The 19,157-nt window shown below is 47.5% G+C and overlaps 1 protein-coding gene across 3 annotated transcripts in view; it reads right to left on the bottom strand.

Moving 5' to 3' along the window:
- The window catches only part of phkb (phosphorylase kinase, beta), a 58,994-nt gene that overhangs the window by 8,418 nt on the left and 31,419 nt on the right, over positions 1-19,157 (bottom strand). For all 3 annotated transcript variants that reach the window (XM_035419777.1, XM_035419778.1, XM_035419779.1), the window contains 13 exons: positions 17,992-18,049; positions 16,792-16,869; positions 15,558-15,716; positions 15,240-15,334; positions 8,651-8,706; positions 8,261-8,354; positions 3,961-4,044; positions 2,897-3,001; positions 2,359-2,441; positions 1,923-2,013; positions 1,228-1,289; positions 573-735; positions 123-204 (listed from right to left, as the gene is read on the bottom strand). In XM_035419777.1, the coding sequence (XP_035275668.1) occupies positions 123-204; positions 573-735; positions 1,228-1,289; positions 1,923-2,013; positions 2,359-2,441; positions 2,897-3,001; positions 3,961-4,044; positions 8,261-8,354; positions 8,651-8,706; positions 15,240-15,334; positions 15,558-15,716; positions 16,792-16,869; positions 17,992-18,049 (1,210 nt within the window). The remainder of the gene's footprint in view (positions 1-122; positions 205-572; positions 736-1,227; positions 1,290-1,922; positions 2,014-2,358; positions 2,442-2,896; positions 3,002-3,960; positions 4,045-8,260; positions 8,355-8,650; positions 8,707-15,239; positions 15,335-15,557; positions 15,717-16,791; positions 16,870-17,991; positions 18,050-19,157) is intronic.

Genomic DNA, 19,157 nt, shown 5'->3' with positions numbered 1-19,157 from the left:
CATGTGAAACAGAAGATTGTTTGATACTTATTTTTAAAAAGCTGATTTCACAGCAACGGCTTTATCGCGGTACGAATCAGTTTTTGCCGTTACAGCAGAAGTGAACTTTCTCCCCCCCTCACCGTCTCTGGAGAGGAAATCAGGGCCCTCTTTCTTCAGAAGGATCCTGACGAGCTGGGCCTGGCTGGCCAGACACTGACAGTCCTGGAAGACAAGAGGCCATCAGGGACACAAACAAGCAAACTTTCCTCCCGTTTGCCCCAACGCTCCCTCACAGCACCCCTGGCGAGGGGCGTTCTGGCCTCATTACGGGGCCTTCAGTAGAAGAGAAGGGCTGAGCACTGCGCTATTTCCAAACTCGCTAACCCCAACGGATTTATGAGAACCCTGCCTTTCAGGCACATTTCTACATCTGAGTGGAGGTCAAGATGTGCACTGATTTGCACCGACAGGCCTTTGTGAGTCTGTGTGGCCTCCCAGAGGACAGCCTTGTGGGATGTGGTCACACATGAACATTGATGACGCTGCACGATGGTATTGAGGGGAGGGGACAGGGGGGACGGGGTCCTCACATTGAACTTCTGCATGATCTCCTGGGTGGACTTTCTCGTCCACTCGTCCACGTCGATCTCGGGCTGCTGCTCCAGGTCCGAGGCGTTGGGCGTGCTCGTCTGTCGCTTCACCTTGGAGTGTTTCGGGAGCTCCAGCTCCTCGAAGCTCCTGAACTCTGGAATTCTGGGAAAAAATGGAACCGAAGACTCACGTAAACCAGGGTACCAGGCCCCTTTTGTAGACAGCAGTTTATAGCCAGACAATAAGCTCTGTGTTTCTTCTCACTTAGGCCAATCCCATTCTGAGCATAGTAAACACAGCTCTGGATTCTGGTTTAGCATCTGAGCACAGCCCAGCCAGCCCTCTCCCCTTCTCTCTTTCTCTTTCACATTACATTTTAGGCTTCTAGCAGACAGTCTAATCCAGAGCGAATGACAGAGCCTAAATTCTTTTTTTATACGGTGGGATATTTACTGAAGCAATTCAGGTTAAGTACCTCAGGGGTACGACAGAGTGTCAAACCTGTATAACTTTGGATTTGCAAGCCCAGTTCTCTAACTGTTCTCTGCACGCAAGCACTAATGTGAGCGCGCTCGGGACTGACTCCCTGACAACTGTCTGAAACGAGTGAGTGACAAATGACCAAAGGAAATGGAAAAAGGCATCCTCTCTTACTCGTCCCCTTCGTTAATGCGCAGGAAGTCCAACTGCTCCACCACAGCTCCGGATATCAGCGTCTGGAGGGAAGATTCACATTGAAGTCGCATCAGCGATTCTGCCGGTGACGCGCCTCCCCTATCCAAACACGTTTCACGCTCTAGGCACAGACTATGCACCGCTGGGGGAAAAGGGGAGGGGTGGCGGAGTCACGTCGGCCATATAAATATGATCATCTAGGAGAAGAGCCAGAGGTGTCTGTCTCTGCTGGAACACAGCAGGACGTGTTCGGGGGACGGTATTGATCCTCAGATCCGCGCCGATGTGCCGCAGCGTTTCGGCGGGCTATCTGAGGACACCGCCCCCCCTAGCACGGCGTCTCTACTCCGAGCCGCAATTTTCTTAAGAGGCGCGATTTGCGAAGCTTTGTCGGGCCCTGAAAAGAACACAAAAGCCCGGGAAATGGTCTGCGGTGACTGAGGAGAGAAGGGACGGTAACGAGAAATGCTCTTCTTTAACGAGAAAGGGTAATATCGCTTTTTTTTTTCTCCCCCCGCGATTGAAATTGCGAAGGCTATATGACGATCTGACACAAAGAGCCAAGACAAACCACGGTCGATGATTATTGTGTGAGATGTATGTAATTGCCAGCCATTGTGGCGAAAATGTAAGACGGTTCTCCTCAGACGCCCAACACGATAAAGGGGAAGTACCTGCAGCCTGTCCACGTGAACTTTAACTCCGCCCACGTTCCCCTTCTTGAAGGACGCCAGCATGTCCAGGACTGGGTTGAAACGACTCCCCCTGAGGGAGGTGAACAGCGAAGCGACTAACTGAAACCCCTCTAAGACTCAATTCAAAACTTCAAGATAATTCAACAACAACAGTTTTCGTGACTATTTGCTTTGCGGCTGAGGTGAATTTTTGCTAATTTATTTAACGAGTCTCGAGGGGACATGAGGACAATGGCAATCTCAATTCACTAACGAGAGAAAACGATTCGTCAGGTGCCACGCAAGGTATTGTCACAAAAACAGCGATAATAAGCAAACTTATTTTTCGTATCTTATGCCAGAGATTAGGCATAAAATAAGAAAAACAAATACACTGGCCTCTTACAGGATGGGTCGCGTTCACAGGAAATCTTACTTTATGTTGTCTTCTCTAATGAGGACCAGGAAGAGCGGCCGTCCGGGCATTTTCCAGCACTGCTTCACAAACTGCAAGGCATTCTACAAAAACAACAACAAAAAAATACACAACAAAACGACACCTGTTGCCAGACAACATTCAAAGCAGCACAAAGAGGGGAGAGAGCGAGAGAGAGAGAGAGAGAGAGAGCAGGCCCCAGAACAGTGATTCAGCATGACGCTAGCATGAATTAGGGCTTTTATACGCGGGGAGTCAGGAGCAATACAAGAGACAATTTATCATTCCGCGGCAGTTCCATTAGTGATCCTGATTGGGCTGATGTCACTGGCTGGCCCTGGACACACCACGCATTTAAAAAAAAAAAAAAATTCCCCGAGCCGTTCCTCACACTTTTATTCTGTTTTATTTATTTTTTAACCTAATAACTAGCTATTCTGTTCTATGAAAAACACACATTTAAAATTCTCTCAGCGAATGCAGGCCTCTCGCTGCTGAGGGATGTGAAATATGCGTGAGCGCGTGCGCCTGGGATCACCTTGATGTCGTCGATCAGCAGCATCACGTCCTGGGACAAGTAGAAGTCGCTCAAGTCGAAGACGATGGGGTAGCAAACCACCGTCTTCCCCAGGATCCGGTAAATCTTTTCGGGGGAGAGAGAGGGAGAGACGGCGCTGAACGGCTCGGAGCGGCGGGGGTTTCGCCCGGCGGATTCCCGGAGACAGGAAATGAGAAAACCCGCCGCTCCCGCCAGGGAACGCACACACAAACGCACACGCACGCGTGCGCCCGCATCCCAACACATGAAACACACCCCGCTCACTGAGAAATTCCCATAAGCACAGGAACATGTACAGTGTTGCACATGTATGTGCATATATGTGCCATATGCACATTATGGCTGACGATGTTGAATATTTATATTTTGCACTCACACACACCGAGTACTGTCATCACGATTCCTTATGCAGGCTGATCCATTCCAGTACTAGTGTTCCTTTACAAGTGGACCTGATTTTATAGGTTCTCAGGCTGATTTCATAGGTTTTTTTCATTGCTTCCATTATGCTCTTGAGTATAGTGCCTAATGGCAGATATTGTTCTCTGACGACTTGGACTGAAGACAAACGGCCAACATGATTGATAGTGTTTCCCATTAGAACAGGGCCACGTGAAAGCTAGCTCCCAGTGCCGTGTAACAGATATATTATGTATTTGTGTGTGCGTGCGTGTGCATGGCGACTGCACACACACACACACACACACACACACACACACACACACACACACACACACACACACACAATGTGAGGACAGGAGGCAGGTACGTGGAAAACCCTATTTCTATCTCTGTTTTCCTCAGTGCTCAAACATAATTTTATCCGTATTGTAAATTGTTTGGGACCTTTTTCCAGCAGACGGCAACGTTATTAACAGCTGCCCTCGGGCTAAAACCGGCATCTCATTTTATGCACCTTTGCTACTTTCGTCTGTTTGTTTGCCCAGCCGAAGAAATGAAATGAAATTAAGAGGCGCCTTTCACGGAGATTGCCCCTGAGCGCGCTCACTCTGCACTTCCCCTCGCTGCTGGGCTTCTCTTACCTTGCAGGTCCCGATGCAGCCCACCGGTCTCTCCGGCCGTCCACTGAGGCCCAGCTTCCCGTTCACTGCCAGGAAGCGGTACGCCTGGGAGGGGAAACGGGTCAATGTTTAGGACACAGGCCCCCATTTTGTAAAAGGAAATCATGCACGCATACACAGACAGACAGACAGACAGAAGCGCACACATACACACACACACACACATCCTGCACTGTGCCCTTCTCCTTCAACCCTCACCACACCTCCCCTGTTGTCTCTCTGTGCCCCTAGGAGGCACCCTCCTCCACTTTGGCGCCACTGGTTTAGGTCATGCCCGTCATTCTACTGCCAACGACAGTGTGGCTCAGGATGGGAGGAGCCATCTAGCGTCACCAGTGGCTCACTGTGGTGGGCAGGGCCTTTTCATTGGCTCATATAAGAAGGGGCAGTGATTGGTGACACGAGGCAGCTCCACCCCGCCTCCAGTCAGCAAAGACTCACGAAGACTCACTTTCCCATCAGCCCCTTATACAATACCAACATTGCGTACCAGTGGTCCGCAACCCTGGGCCTGGACAGCCAGAGTATGCTACTAATCCGCTACTAATTTGCTCCTGTAATGTACTCAAATGTGCTGCTAATTCAAACCCAGCAGACCAGAGGAGGCCAAGGAATGCCCTGTGTTATTCTTATAAAAATTTCCATCAGCACAAAAGAAAAAATGACTGCAAAATTACTCAGAGCCTTTTCAGAGAGAGTAAATATATTAAAGATAGGTATCAGAGAACAGTACTTTACATGAACATGAAATGAACAGGTTGGGTTGATTCTTTTTTTTTCCCCAGACGTGGAAAGATAAAGCATCTACACACATTAGAATAATCTGTTCGTGATTTTCCTCTGATGCTTGTCTTATGCAGCCTCGGAAAGGTGGTGACACCCAGATAACTACAAATACACAACACTGTCGAGCATCAAAAGCTGTTGAGTCAGTCTGAGGAGTACCTGCTTTTTAAGCTATTAGGAGATAAACAACTTAAAATTATCGCAAATACGTTCGCAATGCACAGGTAATGTGCTGCAACACTATTAAACCAGTGGATCTCAGCACTATTTCTACATAAACGCATTTTAAAAACGATAAGTTAATGGAAGTTTATCTCATTGTTGACCGCATGCATCTATATATACACCCGCACACGCCCACACGCACTAAATATCACTAAATGTTCTGTTTGTCTTGGTTTTCCAGAACATAATTGTGATTTTAGTGCTAGTTTTTGTACTTGACAGGATTGTTGTTTATTTGCAGAACAGGTTACCCTACAGGGTTGGAGTCCTGATCTGTGGTCACTTCTGGCACTACGATCTTTACTTCACTCTAGTGTGTTTTTCTGCACCTCCGCACCTTGAACTGATGCACTTGTTGTCCGTCGCTCTGGATAAGAGCGTCTGCTAAATGCCTGTAATGTAATGTAATGTAACAATTCGTTGAAAGGGATTCTCGGGGAGAGTGAGTAGCTGGATGTTCCGAATGCACACAGGTCACAGGCTGACTTGTCGAAGGCCCTTCCGAAGCGGAGCGGGTTGGAATGGCGGTATGGAGCGCTTCTCTGAGCGCTCTGCATTCTCAGGGCGATACCGCCATCTCTCACCACCAGCGCGGCCCCGCAACGGTACAGCGGCAGCCTGAGGGGAGTGGTCAGTACCTGTCACCCCCGCCCCCACATCTGCTGAGTGACAGCGGACGGAACGTGAGCCGGTGCGGCAAGGAAAGGAAAGATCGATAAGGATTTGCAAAGCATTATGGGACAGACGAGGGGTGCTGGCAGTAAAGCACCGCAGATTTGAGGGGGTTTTGGGGGGGGGGGGGCTATGGTACAGTACTACTGTACTGCACCTGTATGGCATGAGCAGTACAAACAGTGCCAATTACAGCTGCTAATTATCAGCCAGCCCTGCCCCCCCTCACCCACCCCCACTGTACACTCAATGGCCATGTATGGGGATACACACATTAACGGCGGTCTCTGGCCCTAATCAAACAACAGCAAAGCCACCGATCGATAGGTCCTTCTCATCTGAATCGGGATCGGGTGCAGGTGCTCCCACCGCCTCCGAGCGTCACTGCGTTTGCAGGATCACTAGGTGGCGCCCTGTCACACCCGGTCTGCTACTGTTCCGGTGCCCGAGAATTTTTAAAAGTGCGAGATAAAACTCATTAAACGGCCCGACAATCATAAAAGTTAAATCGTTCCAATAATAAAAAATACAGAAAAAAAAATTCAGCATTAGATTGCATCGCGAAGCCTGAAGAGTCGTGGAACGTTCTAGGAAAAGTACTGGGCGGAGCCATCACACACAGAATACCAATGAGAATCCAGGAGCTGTGGTCCACCCCTGAATGCCCTTGCTTTATAAAAAACCCCTTTTGAGCAAATTCTGACAAAATATTTGCCTGAAAAAATGATAATTGATCCAGAAAGCAAAACAATTTTCTATAATTGCACTGCTGTTGCAGAATTAATAAGCCAATATAATTACCATGAGTAAAAATACTTCAAATATGCATAAATGCACTTTTTTAATGGTTGCTATACTGGCCAGATTATTAGTGCGAACCACCCACAACTATATAAATCACACACTGCTGTGTGTAATTACAGGTGTTCTCCCCACATACTGAATTTCAATTAAAATCCCCCACGGACTCACAAACACGCACATTCACAGACACAAAGCGTCAAGCACACAAACACGCACATTCACAGACGCAAAGCGTTGAGCACACAAACACGCACATTCACAGACGCAAAGCGTCAAGCACGCAAACACGCACATTCACAGACGCAAAGCGTCAAGCATACAAACACGCACATTCACAGACGCAAAGCGTCAAGCACTCAAACACGCACATTCGCAGACGCAAAGCGTCGAGCACACAAACACGCACATTCGCAGACGCAAAGCGTCGAGCACACAAACACGCACATTCGCAGACGCAAAGCGTCGAGCACACAAACACGCACATTCGCAGACGCAAAGCGTCAAGCACACAAACACGCACATTCACAGACGCAAAGCGTCAAGCATACAAACACGCACATTCACAGACGCAAAGCGTCAAGCACACAAACACGCACATTCACAGACGCAAAGCGTCAAGCACACGAACACGCACATTCACAGACGCAAAGCGTCGAGCACGCAAGATGAACCAGGTCCGGGGCCGTTCCAAAAGAAAGCGCGTAAAACAGCCAGGACTCAAGCTGCCACTCAAACTGGGTTCGGGGATCGTCCTTAAGACCGCTACACCGAATCGCTGCCCAAATTACAAGCCACGTGGAGCGGGAAGACATTCAATCATTTAAATCCGCGCCTGTCCACGGCCGCTGGAGCCAACCGCAGGTGCATGCTGGGGTAGGGCTCAGTCACGCTCTAGTTGAGCGGGGGCTTTTCCGGATTATTTTCCGGATTTTTTCGCATTACGCTTCGAACGCGGCCATTAAAGGAATGTAATCCGCTGGCTGCGGCAGTGGGGGTGCGCCATCCGGGTTTGAGAGAGAAAGAAATGGGATTACGGTGTTTATTATCCCGCCGCATTTGCATACATTAATTTGGTTTTGTTAAGAGCGCCGTCTTTAAGCCACTGCCTGGCTTCCACGACGCGGTTCGCGGCTGAATTGACGGAGTTTCCGCGTTTAAGGATTACCGTTTACTGTTGAATGGGGGAAGCAAGTCACATCTGTGTTTTTACACAGGGTGTTAAAAGGCTAGCGTGTTCACTGCACACCCCGCTGTGAGTGCAAAAACACAGCTTAAACTGATCAATGGCCTGGCGTTTCCACATTGACTAACAGACCAAACTGATCGGGTGGACGATTAACTGACTTGTTTCAGGACCTACTTTGACTTACTGGCTGAAGGACCAATACACTGTTCAAAGATGTACCTATATACTAGCCGATTAAGTGAATTATTGCCTGACTAACTGATTGACAGATTCATTGAATGACTAAAGAACTGACTGACTAGTTGTTGGTTGACTGTTTAGCTGACTGACTGATTGGCTTCAGAACCAAATTGGTAATTTGTTGACTGACTGGCTGACCGAGGGTCCAACTGACCGGTTTCTTTTTTGGCTACTGGATTAACTGGGTTACTCATCTACTACAACACATAACAGATGAACTTCTCCAGCTCTGCTGTATTCCTTGAGACTTGCTACGTGCCCAAACCACATATTCACTTACACATATTTTAGGTGTATCCCCCCTCAACATTCTATTTGACTGGTGGATGTGTTGATTTGTGGGATTACCTTCACCAGCTCCTGCTGGGGCCATATCTGGATGGGCTCCACCTGCAGAGGGGTCTGGGTCTGGATGCCATAGGTGCTGAGGAAGACCTGCAGTCTGAGATAAAAATAAAAAAATCACTCCCAGGGGTTAAGAGGTTCCAGCATCCCCCCCTCCCCCATCCTCCACATTACAACAGATAAATCACCTACAAGCTCCGCGCTGGCACTTTACGCACAGCCCGCTATTACACCACGAGCGGGGCGCGTAACGCGGGCGATAAAAGAGATTGGCTTTATGACCCGCTACGATAAACGCGCGCCCACACACACGCGCTCTCTCTCTCTCTCTCTCTCTCTCGCTCTGAGCACTCTCTCTCCGGTTCTCATGCGGAGCACCCCGCCCACACCTACCTCTGGCTCTCGGCGATCAGGGCCACGTGGACCACCACGTCGTTCTCGATCGGGCCCTGGATGGGAAAGCGAGAGCGCGCGTTATGTAAGGCAATATAACCCTCCGCGCGCGTTCCATTCCAGCGGTCAGGGCAATGAAAATGTCCTTCCCGTTCAGGTCTTTAAGATGGACTGCATTTATATAGCGCTTTTATCCAAAGCGCTTTACAATTGATGCCTCTCATTCGCCAGAGCAGTTAGGGGTTAGGTGTCTTGCTCAAGGACACTTCGACATGCCCAGGGCGGGGTTTGAACCGGCAACCCTCCGACTGCCAGACAATCGGTCTTACCTCCTGAGCTATGTCGCCCCACAAGAGCCATCTGATTGTGGCTAGCTGGCTGAGGCTAGCCTGTTTCACCCAGCCGCCACTGGCGTCCCTTCACAGGTACACGCACGGGCTAACACACAAAACCAGTTTCCAACATTTGCCTGATCGTCATTGGTTTTTCATTTTTTTCCCCCCTTCCTTAATAACCTCTGGAAAATGTACCCTGTCAAGCGGGTGTAGGCAATGAAACTGCAAAAAATAAAAATTTATTTTAAAAGTGCCTTAACAAATAGACTTTGAGGGATTGACTGGCTGACCTTTAGCGCAGCTAACTGTAAGGGGGCGATGGGATGCAGGACAGGTTTCAGGCGTCATTAATCAGACAGGCTGTGCGCACAGGGTAGCAGCAGGGTGTCCGGTCAAAGTGCGTAAATGTGGGCAGGCTCAGGTCGGGTGCCGCTGTCACTACCTTTTATTTTTAGATGTGGGGGTGTGGTCAGACGCGTGGAGCCCGCTGTAGCAGATCCCCTCTTCGTACAAACAAAACTGCAGCCATTTCACTAGTTTCCACACAGATTCAGTGCAGTAAACACAAAAAATGACCTCAACTGCCAGTTCAAAACCCCGCTGAAAATCGCTGTCCAAATGGCTCCAAGACGTGACTGTGCCAAAATCAGGCAGCCTTGCTGTAAAATGTATCAGCCATTTCAAAAGATTTCTTAGTTCAAAGTGATATTTAAAAAAAAATACAAAGCAGTTTAAATGGGGATAAAAATGAAACAGGTGAATGCTACGCTTGTCGCGCCGGTTTGCAGTCGCACGGTGGCGTATTGCGCGGTTAGCTCAAAGGAGACAGCAGGGAAACACGTCACTCATCTGATTGTGGAGAGCGCCAGTGAAATCAGCCACCGCATGTTCTGCACAGGCATTTTTACTCATCTCGCCTAAATAAGAAAAGCACCATGCCGACAATTCATTACTTAAAGTGGAGTAAACGCCACGATTAGACGCGGTCTTTGGAACGACTGTCCGAAGCCTCGGGACGCAGACGCTGAGAACGTCAAAGAGGGCCTCTAATTCAGCGCGGCTGGAGCCCTGACAACAAACGGGCTAAAGTGATTTAATTTGGGCGAAATGAGAAGGTTTCCTTATAACCCTCATCATTATCAATCAGCGCAACGTGTTTCTGCGAGAGGGGGAGAGAGAGAGAGAGAGAGAGAGAGAGAGACAGTGGAAGGAGGGAGGGGGGATAGAGAGAGAGACAGTGGAAGGAGGGAGGGGGAGATAGAGAGCTCCTCAGACGCATCTCGGCTGATTAACGACAAACAGAAGTCTTCATCAGGGACATGCAAATCAGGCAGGTTAGCATAGCTGTTAAAAAATGGGGTTTGAAATTTGTCCTGTAAAAAAATATCACAATGTCACCGAAATGAAATAAGCTACGTAAGTTAAAGTGTATAGCCAATGTGCAACCTCGTTTGAAGACCGTTTATTAACGCAGACCCGGACTGCGGTTGTTTCTAGTTTTAGAGGAGTATTTATCAACCTGAAAGCAGCGCGGTGTGGCGGGGGGGGCGGGGGGGGGGGGGGGGGGGTTGCCTCAGCTCTCGGTTACGGCGGTGTTCTGGCGAAGCCTGGCGCTCGGCGGAGGGCCAGCGGTTGCGGGGGAGTCGGAGCAGATGGAAGGGGAGGGGCTCTGATGGGTTAGCTCTGCGGGATGCTGCCTGGCAGCTCGGACCCTCCGCTCTTCCAACGGCGCACCGTCACGCCCCGCGCCTCCAGAAAGCGGAGGCAGCTCTCAGCTTCGGAGCAAAGGTAAATAAATGAAAATAAAAATCCAGCTGAAAGCAGAGAGATGCGTGCGCGCTCACGCACTCATACAACACACACCTCAGCATGGGGCAGGGACGTGTTAAGCAAATAACGTGACGCATTTTGGAGACAGAGAAAATACGAAAGCAAAGAACCGCTCTCGTATTTTTGTTAGCTTTTGAATCCTTCTGTTCACGCACTTCCCCGTAGCTCGAGTCTGCTGAAATGTATCTCGTCTGGCAGCATTAGTCAGCTGACGACCAAAACGGCAGTCAGAACAGAACACGTGATGACAAACATTGGTTCGACGATGTTTGACATCATCGCATGATTCGCTCGATATTAAAAAGAAGGGTGATCACCACCATCCCAAAATATGTTCAGTGCCACGACGTCGGTATGCACTCAAGCAATTTGTGCTGCGCGTACCTAACGTCTTCCAAAATTAAAACCTGCTTTCCCGAATTCGATGAAACATGTGCATAAATAGCATAAATAGGCTTAGCTGGAATTTCCACAGTACAGATACGTACCAACATTTTCAATTTCCGTTTCATATCGTCTTAATTAAAAGCATGAACATTTAACATTTACAGAGTGTGACAGCTCTGAGGTTTACAGACTTCCTCTAAATCCACAAACAACCCTAATTCATGCATCATTTACCATTTCATAGAAAGTGAAGACGTTTGCTGCAAAAATATTACCATCAACCAATACTGCAATATATCTTATATATAGTGATTTACCTTCCTGGTACATAAGTGAGTTAACCAATCCTTCAAATTAAAATGATTAAATGATCACAGAATAAATTACAGGAATGAAATTTACGAATGAGAGGTGTGGTAAAGTGGCAAGAGACTGAATTGTTCGATATTAAAGCATATTAATGGTTCAGGTGAGATTATCAATGATTCTAAGCATGCATATTATCCTTCACTATAAGACTACTGCACTGTGCCCTTGAAAGCATGCATAGAATATGCTATACGGTATATTTAATTTTGTGAATTGCTCTGGACTACACCATCTGCTAAATGCCTAATGTAAATAATGGCCCCAATTCCTTCCTCTGCAGTGTCATAGCCTGAGCAAGCAAGTACAAACTGTGAGGCTATCCAGCAAGATGCTTCTATTTTTCACCCCATGTGACCTGGAACTACAGTAACTGAGCATGTGCAGCATCCTGACCTGTGTGATCCTGGATAAGGTTCAAGTGCAGGACGCATTATGTGGAGGTAAATGACTGAGTGCCCCATCGTTTACACATCACCATAACTCACGGCTGAGTAAAATATTAACGGGAGGAAGCACTGTCGAAAATATCCACAGAAAATTGAACTGCATCCATGGTAACTGAACACTGTGATACTTTTGAGTCATAGGGGTGGGACCTGGAACATTCTGAATCTCATCTAATTTGACCATCTTTATAAAAAAACAGGCCATTTCGCTCTCTCAAGCAGGGTCATAACTCTGCAATTTGCTCCAGGTTAGGCCTACGTGACAGCGATCGCCAACTCCGCTCGACCGGAACGACCCAAAGGAAAACCATAACCGCTTCAGCGAAAGAAACACTTGTTTACCGGAAATGACTAAGCCTCTTTTGGTCTGTGCTCATCTATAAAAGAAAGCATGCTTTCAAAGTTGAACCCTCTCAAAGATTACCACTACGATGAAAAATCCCCTCATAATCAGTACAGAAGTTTCTGAGAAAGAACTGTACAAGATCAGGACCCCCGGTGAAACCCCCCCCCCCCCCCCCCAAAGCCATTTTTACTTCTCAATCGGTAAATATTACTGAGAGGACAAAACCGGAGATTTGCATTTGGCAACGACAAAGTGAAAGAGACCGTCTCATTAGCCAAGGATTCTCATAGCATCACTCTGGTGAAGGCCTGGGAAACCAAAAACCAATTTTGCTACTGGCCTCGGACGCTGAGAATGAAACTAGAGCACGCACAGAAAGACAACAGATTGAGATTTCAAAAGGCATGCTGCTTAGCAAGTGTAATTAGCCATGCTTTTATACAGCCACCTCAACTGTTGCCACGCCAATTACGTGAAGGTCACTGGCTGGAATTCTGCTTTGCCGTTGGAAAGGATTGGGGGGGTGGGGTACATGTCTTTCGGTGTAATGAAAACTAGAAAAGCAATAACAGGTTGCAGTATTTGTGGAGAAGTGTGGACTCCTGGACTCTAAGGGTGGAAAAGTAACTGCTTAAGAAAACTTGGCATGTTAAAGATATCACTTACAACTTCAACCCAAGCACAGCAAAACTTGACAATTTCAATTTCTTGGGCTGCTGTACCAAACTGTGCTGAGAGTTTGATACATATCGCACTTTACCAGACATTCCTGCATTATATTACGTTTCTGGCCAGGAGACTCCATAACACACACACTCACACACACACACAAAATCAATTTATATTAAGTTGAGCTATATGAAAGCCAGAAGGCCCGGCGCGTCCGAAACCTGCTGTATTTTATGTGGTGCTCATTGAGATTCTTGTGCAGCGACAGCCGGAGATAAGCACAATGCCGCAGACTTCCAGGAGAAAGAAGCGCTCGCTGTATGAATTACACCATTCCACAAAATTACTACAGCGAAGAGCCAAGACTACACAATTTCCATGTGGGTCAGGGACAGCGCAGACCGTCTTACCAAACGCAAATACCTCCTGTAACTGACGGCCGGCCAATAGTTGTGCTCCGCTCCCAAAATAAATTAATCCAGCCAGAAAAAGTAAGAAGAGGCAATTTAAGAAAGCGAAATGAATGTGGACTTATCCGAACTGGGAAGGACGTGGCCTGCGAGAGCAGCTGTGTCAGGAATAACGCAGACAGCGACAAATCGCCGTTAGCGAGCTGCTCCGCCGTTCTCCCCGCACAGCTGGTGTTAACGGCACCACTCAAACCGCACCGCGTCCGCGCGCTAACTCGCGCGCGTCTTCGGCGACCGCGCGGAGCCGCCTGGGTCGGGCTGACGGTGACAGGCAGCGGCGGTAATGATCTCCCCTCCTGACCGCGACCCGATTCCCAGAGGCCTCGGGAAGGTACCCGGAGAAAAGCAGCCCGACCCCGGCCGTGCTCCCCGCGGCATTTGCACCGTCCCGCCGCGCCCGCGCGGTTTCAAAATACGCCGCGCGGCTCCGGAGCGTCCGGTTACATCGCTATTCCATGATCGCCACGGCAACGGCGACCGCGAGTCGCCTCGGTTTCCCCGCCCGTTTAGCCAGGCGCACGTGTGGCGTGCCTCGCTGACCAGCAACGTGTACACAGGGCCGCGGAAAGATCAGCATTCCTACGCTTTCACAACGCTGATTTATTCTGCCATCGTCTGCGTGCCAGCGGATGCCAGCGGATGCCAGCGGATGCCAGCGGATGCCAGCGGGTGCCAACGATGCAGGCGATGACCCGGTTTGCATTCGCGGATGTATTTCACTTCCCCCGGTGGAGGGTTCTGACAGTTACGATGTCTGGCAGGAAGTGATACACAACACTAATTACAGAGGAAAGACAAACGGGATCGCGAGGGTGTTCACAAATATAAACGCAATTAACCACACTAACGATGCTCTGTAAAGAAACGCAGCCCCCTGGAGAAACAGCACTGGGAGAGGATAAACGGCCACCAGAACCCCAGGGCTGAGGTGCTCGCCATCTCTGACCCAGCTTTTACTGTTAACCAGACCACCGGCCAGACAAACCTGACCACTTGCTTGGAGTACCACTTTGCCAAAAAAAGTCATTTGACGGAGGGGGTGGGGATAGGGGAGCAAATAAGGTGATGCAGCTCAATTTTAGAACCACTCTATCCAGAATTGGTGAGCGAAAGGGTCTACAGAAAACAACACTCCAGTGCTTTATAGAATCCAGGACTCAGTCCCATTAACCCTTTAAGGTGTAAGATCACTAGAATTGTCATTAGAATGTTCTTAACTGAACATTCCAATGCTGATGCAACAATCACTACCGGTAATTTAACGCAACAAAATTCTAGAACTTAGCAAGAACTTCTCTTCAAAGGGTTAAAGGTATGGTTGCTACTGGAAGTGAAAGTAGGGAGACGGTGCCTGAATCAACCGCAAACTAAATGTGAAATCTCAGGCCGCCCACGCATCACTTCACTCTGGAGTGAAAATGAAGTCAGACAGGAAGACATTAGCCATGCAAAAACGCCAATATGTGCATGCTCCGCAGTTGTGCTGCATTCAAATGTACAGCCCCTTATACATAAGAAATGCACAGTGTCAGTCTTGCACATCCCAGTACGATGCACTTATGGTGTGCATATTAGACAGAGACCTACCTGTGTTAGGGGAGGGTGTACAGAGAAGGCAATTACGCAAACATTGTAATAAACGGCTCTATATTTAGTACTGGATTCTCAGTGTTTTAATATACGTAGCTGTTGTTACAGGCGGGCAGCTCATGCAGGAGTTGGGTCACATGGCCTTACCTGATTGGAGTATCTCATGCTGACGTTCCTCTGCTCTTCGGGGGGCACGTATCGGCGAATGGGGTCAAGGTCCTTGGGGCTGATCAGGCCATCGACTGAAAGCAAGCAATCGCAGGGCAGATTAACGCTAGGCCGTCTGCCTGCGTTTATAGTTAATCCACGCCTCCAGTCTTAGGTTGGATGCCACTTTTATTTAATAATCGTTTTTTATAATCGTTCACTGTGAGCACTTATATTGGCTTGTTTCAAAGTGACTTTTATCTGAACACAGCAACAGGCCCGCCCCCCTTGATCATGCTGTTGGGGAAGGACGCTGACCCAGCAGTTTAGCGATGTTGTACATGGCCTGGCCCCAGAGGAAGAGCCGTCCGTCTCGGCCCGAGTTGCTGGGGAAACGCTTCTGGCTGCCGTGCTTCTTCTGCTCGGCCTCCACGAAGTCGGCCGGCACGTGGTAGTACTTGGGGATGACGGCGTGGCCTGCCAAGACACGTGAGATACGGTTATCATGGGGGGGGTGGGCGAGGGGGGGGCAGAACGCCACAGGCTACCGGGCCTCCTCTGTCACTGAGCACACCCCATCAAACACTGCACTGCCGGAGGAACACTGTGTGCAAATCAGCTGTCGTTAGAGCCATTCTGGTACAGCCATTCTGTTTGAAATAACAGATTCTTTATTTCTTTAACATGTTATTTCAAACAGCTATGCCCATAAGTACAGGACCCCTACGTTATTTCCAACAACCTCATGATTAACTGAATGAAATAACGGAATTCAGGTAAAAGTAAAGCATTTAAAATTTTTGTAAAGGGTTTTGTAAAAAGATTTTAAAAGCCTTTTTATAAATATGTTTTTAACTGTTCATATTTTTTTATTCGTTCTCAGTCCTGCACGTTTGCAGGTTTAAAAGACCCAGGGGAACACTGTTATGATATATCTGTGGTGAATTTGCAGCAGTGCTCTCCGAGCTGGTGCAGCATGTAGAACCATAGGCATGCTGCAGCTGGCTCGCTAACATAACCACTTCTCCACCCTTTCAGTTGGAAATATCGCAGCATTGAGAAAAGTGCGTCATCTGGATCATACTTCAAGGAACATAAATACCTGCTAAAAAGAAATAAAAATAGGCTACATAGGTCTCCCAGTTTAAAAACATCTGCTGAACCAATGACGCATACGCTGAAACACGGCGTAGCGGCACAGACAAAATGTCCTCTCGGCAGCGTGAAGATAATTCCACAGCGATGCATCGTGAGATACACTTCCTGTTGCCTCAGAGAAGCAGGAAGAAGGTGATGGAGCAGACGGATGGAGCAGATGAGGTAGGCGCTGATGTCCTCTCTCACATCAGCGAATTACTGCCTTGCTGGAATGGGGGGGGGGGGGCGTGCAGCCGTACTGAGGACAGACATTCTGCAGTTTATTACATAAAAGAACAGCTGCCACCAGCTGTCTCCTTCCAGCTCAGCGTATGCTACGTGTGTTAGCATCTTCTCTGCACTCGCCACATTACACTCAGTGAACTAGAAACGTTACGAACAGCACTGGTCTTACCATCCAACGACTGGAAGATGACTGACTCCAGCAGTTCCTGATATTCCTTGACTTGAGCAGAATTTCCACGGAAGACACCTGGAACACTCAAAGCAAAGCAGTCATCTCAGATTTTCTCCGACTAAATATTTAAGTGAGGTGTGTCGATCGCATGCTATATCCACACCCTATAGGTCAGTCTTTCATAAGGAGCTGCATGTGCGTAGCAGCCTATCCAAATGTGACATATTGTTTATTCATAAATGTGTTTAGGGTCCAGCGATATTACTAAGGCAATTTTGTTTAAATAGCACTAGGACAATTTACCCCTACAGATTGCATTTTACTTCAGCTACATCAAAATACAATTGTCTGAGTGACAATTATTGGCAGACACTCATTATTATTCTTCTGTTCCCATGGTCAGAATAAACCAATCACGGATACCGGAATATACGACAAAGCCCAGCTGAACCAGAGAGAGGGTACGCTTCATCTCTGAGGATTTTCAGAGAGTGAGTCTGATCGATATTCAGATATTCAATAACCTGAGACTGACTCAGACTGAAACAGGATGTGATTTTGAGTCTGCACTTAATTCTCCAAGTCAGGGTTCCCCCAGTATTATCACATTTTCAGTCACAGCGCTGCTTTTGTAAGCATTGTGTAAGCACCACAATACCGCTGGACCCAAAATGTGTTGCACAAAGGAGCACGGAGGGTCACCGGGTGCAAAGTGTTTCACAAACTGCAATTTGTGTAATTAGCGTGGAGTAAATAACAATACAGTAGCATAACCGACAGTTAATTTCGCTTCACTGGCGTGTGGCAGACGCTCCTACCCACAGCACATTAGACTGCAAACGATCAGGGACGAAAAAGAGATAATCCCCAGAGGTAAGTATCATCCCCGAGAGAGACAGCAAGTACAGGCAGAACAGTCAGCAAGTACCCAACAGAACATTAAAATAAGTCACACAAACATGCACAAAAATAGATTCAAAAAAACCCTTAAGAACAGAATTTTTTTAACAGTAGAACTCGGTTCAACTTTAAAATTAATTTCATAATTAAAAATTTGGATTGTCCCAGACATGCGCACGGACAAATTCACATGCATGTGTGACTGCAGACAGAAATATGCACAGACAGACAGGCAGAAAGACACACAGACAGACACACACATACACACACAGGCGTAAACAAAGTACGAAGTCTCACCATCAATCATCATGTAGATGAAAAAAATAGGAAACTCGCATTCAATTCCGTCGAAGAGCTAAGGAGAGAAGAACAGATGCAGTTCAATGTTCTCAGTGCTTAACTACCTAAATGGCTACATCAAAAGCCACCTAATACAACTACTTCAGAACCTCTCCCTGTGGACACGAATGTTCGAAAATACAAAACAAAATGTGCTGTACTTACACTGCCCCTACTTTAGCTCAGTGCAGTGTTGATTGTTGACTTGCACAGATATAATTGTCTGTGTATCCTCTTTTGAAGTTGAGCAGTAAAAACATGACCACTGGGATGAGGTTTTTCATTTGCCTGTTTCTGCCTGCATATGTGCCCACAGCTGTATCCATTTTCACTTCATATGAACTCATTTATCAAACATCACTTTAACCTCAGTAATGAAGTCAGTGGCCTGCAATTCAATCGCTGAACACTGCCAGCCATAACTAAAGGCTTGGGAGTTAATGATATAAGCACAGGTGTAAGATTAAATGTACTGCATGCTCCTGTATAGAGACTTATGGATTAAATGATGGGAGTTTGCTGGCTTCTGTATGTGTCAGATGAACAGGCAGTACATACAGCAAGATTCCATTTGGATAAGATAAACAATAGCCTGTTCTTTTTGCCCTTTTCAGATTTCAGGACCTACTTGGCTACATGATGTTATTGTGAAAACGATGTTCCTACACACACACACACGTGCGCGCGCATGCACGCACACACGCACGCACACAAACGCGTACCCACACAAGCACTCAAACACGCACGCACACAAAGCCTTAGCAAGCCTAATCATGAACTACACAGCAGAAAATAGAAGTAAAGCCCAATTAAATAAATTTAATTGCTTTTAGCTACTTCCTATATCAATTTCACACAGCTTAGATAAAGTAAAGAAGCAGGGAAATGGCACAGAGCATTAGCTCCTGCTGCTGAAAACATTCTAATAAATTCTTGTCCCTGCAGCAAAGGATGGCAGTAAAAGAGGTTTCTAAAAGAAAATGTTGTCCAATAGGATAAGATATGAGCATATATTTACTGTACAATCAATGAGTCACACACATCATGCATTTTCACTTCTTACCTGGAGAAAAAACAGCTACAGTAGCATATTAAAAACAACTACACAGGCAATAAACCATTAA

The sequence above is a fragment of the Anguilla anguilla genome, chromosome 5 (assembly GCF_013347855.1).
Source record: "Anguilla anguilla isolate fAngAng1 chromosome 5, fAngAng1.pri, whole genome shotgun sequence".
NCBI lineage: Eukaryota > Metazoa > Chordata > Actinopteri > Anguilliformes > Anguillidae > Anguilla > Anguilla anguilla.
This window is presented reverse-complemented; position numbering and strand designations above follow the sequence as displayed.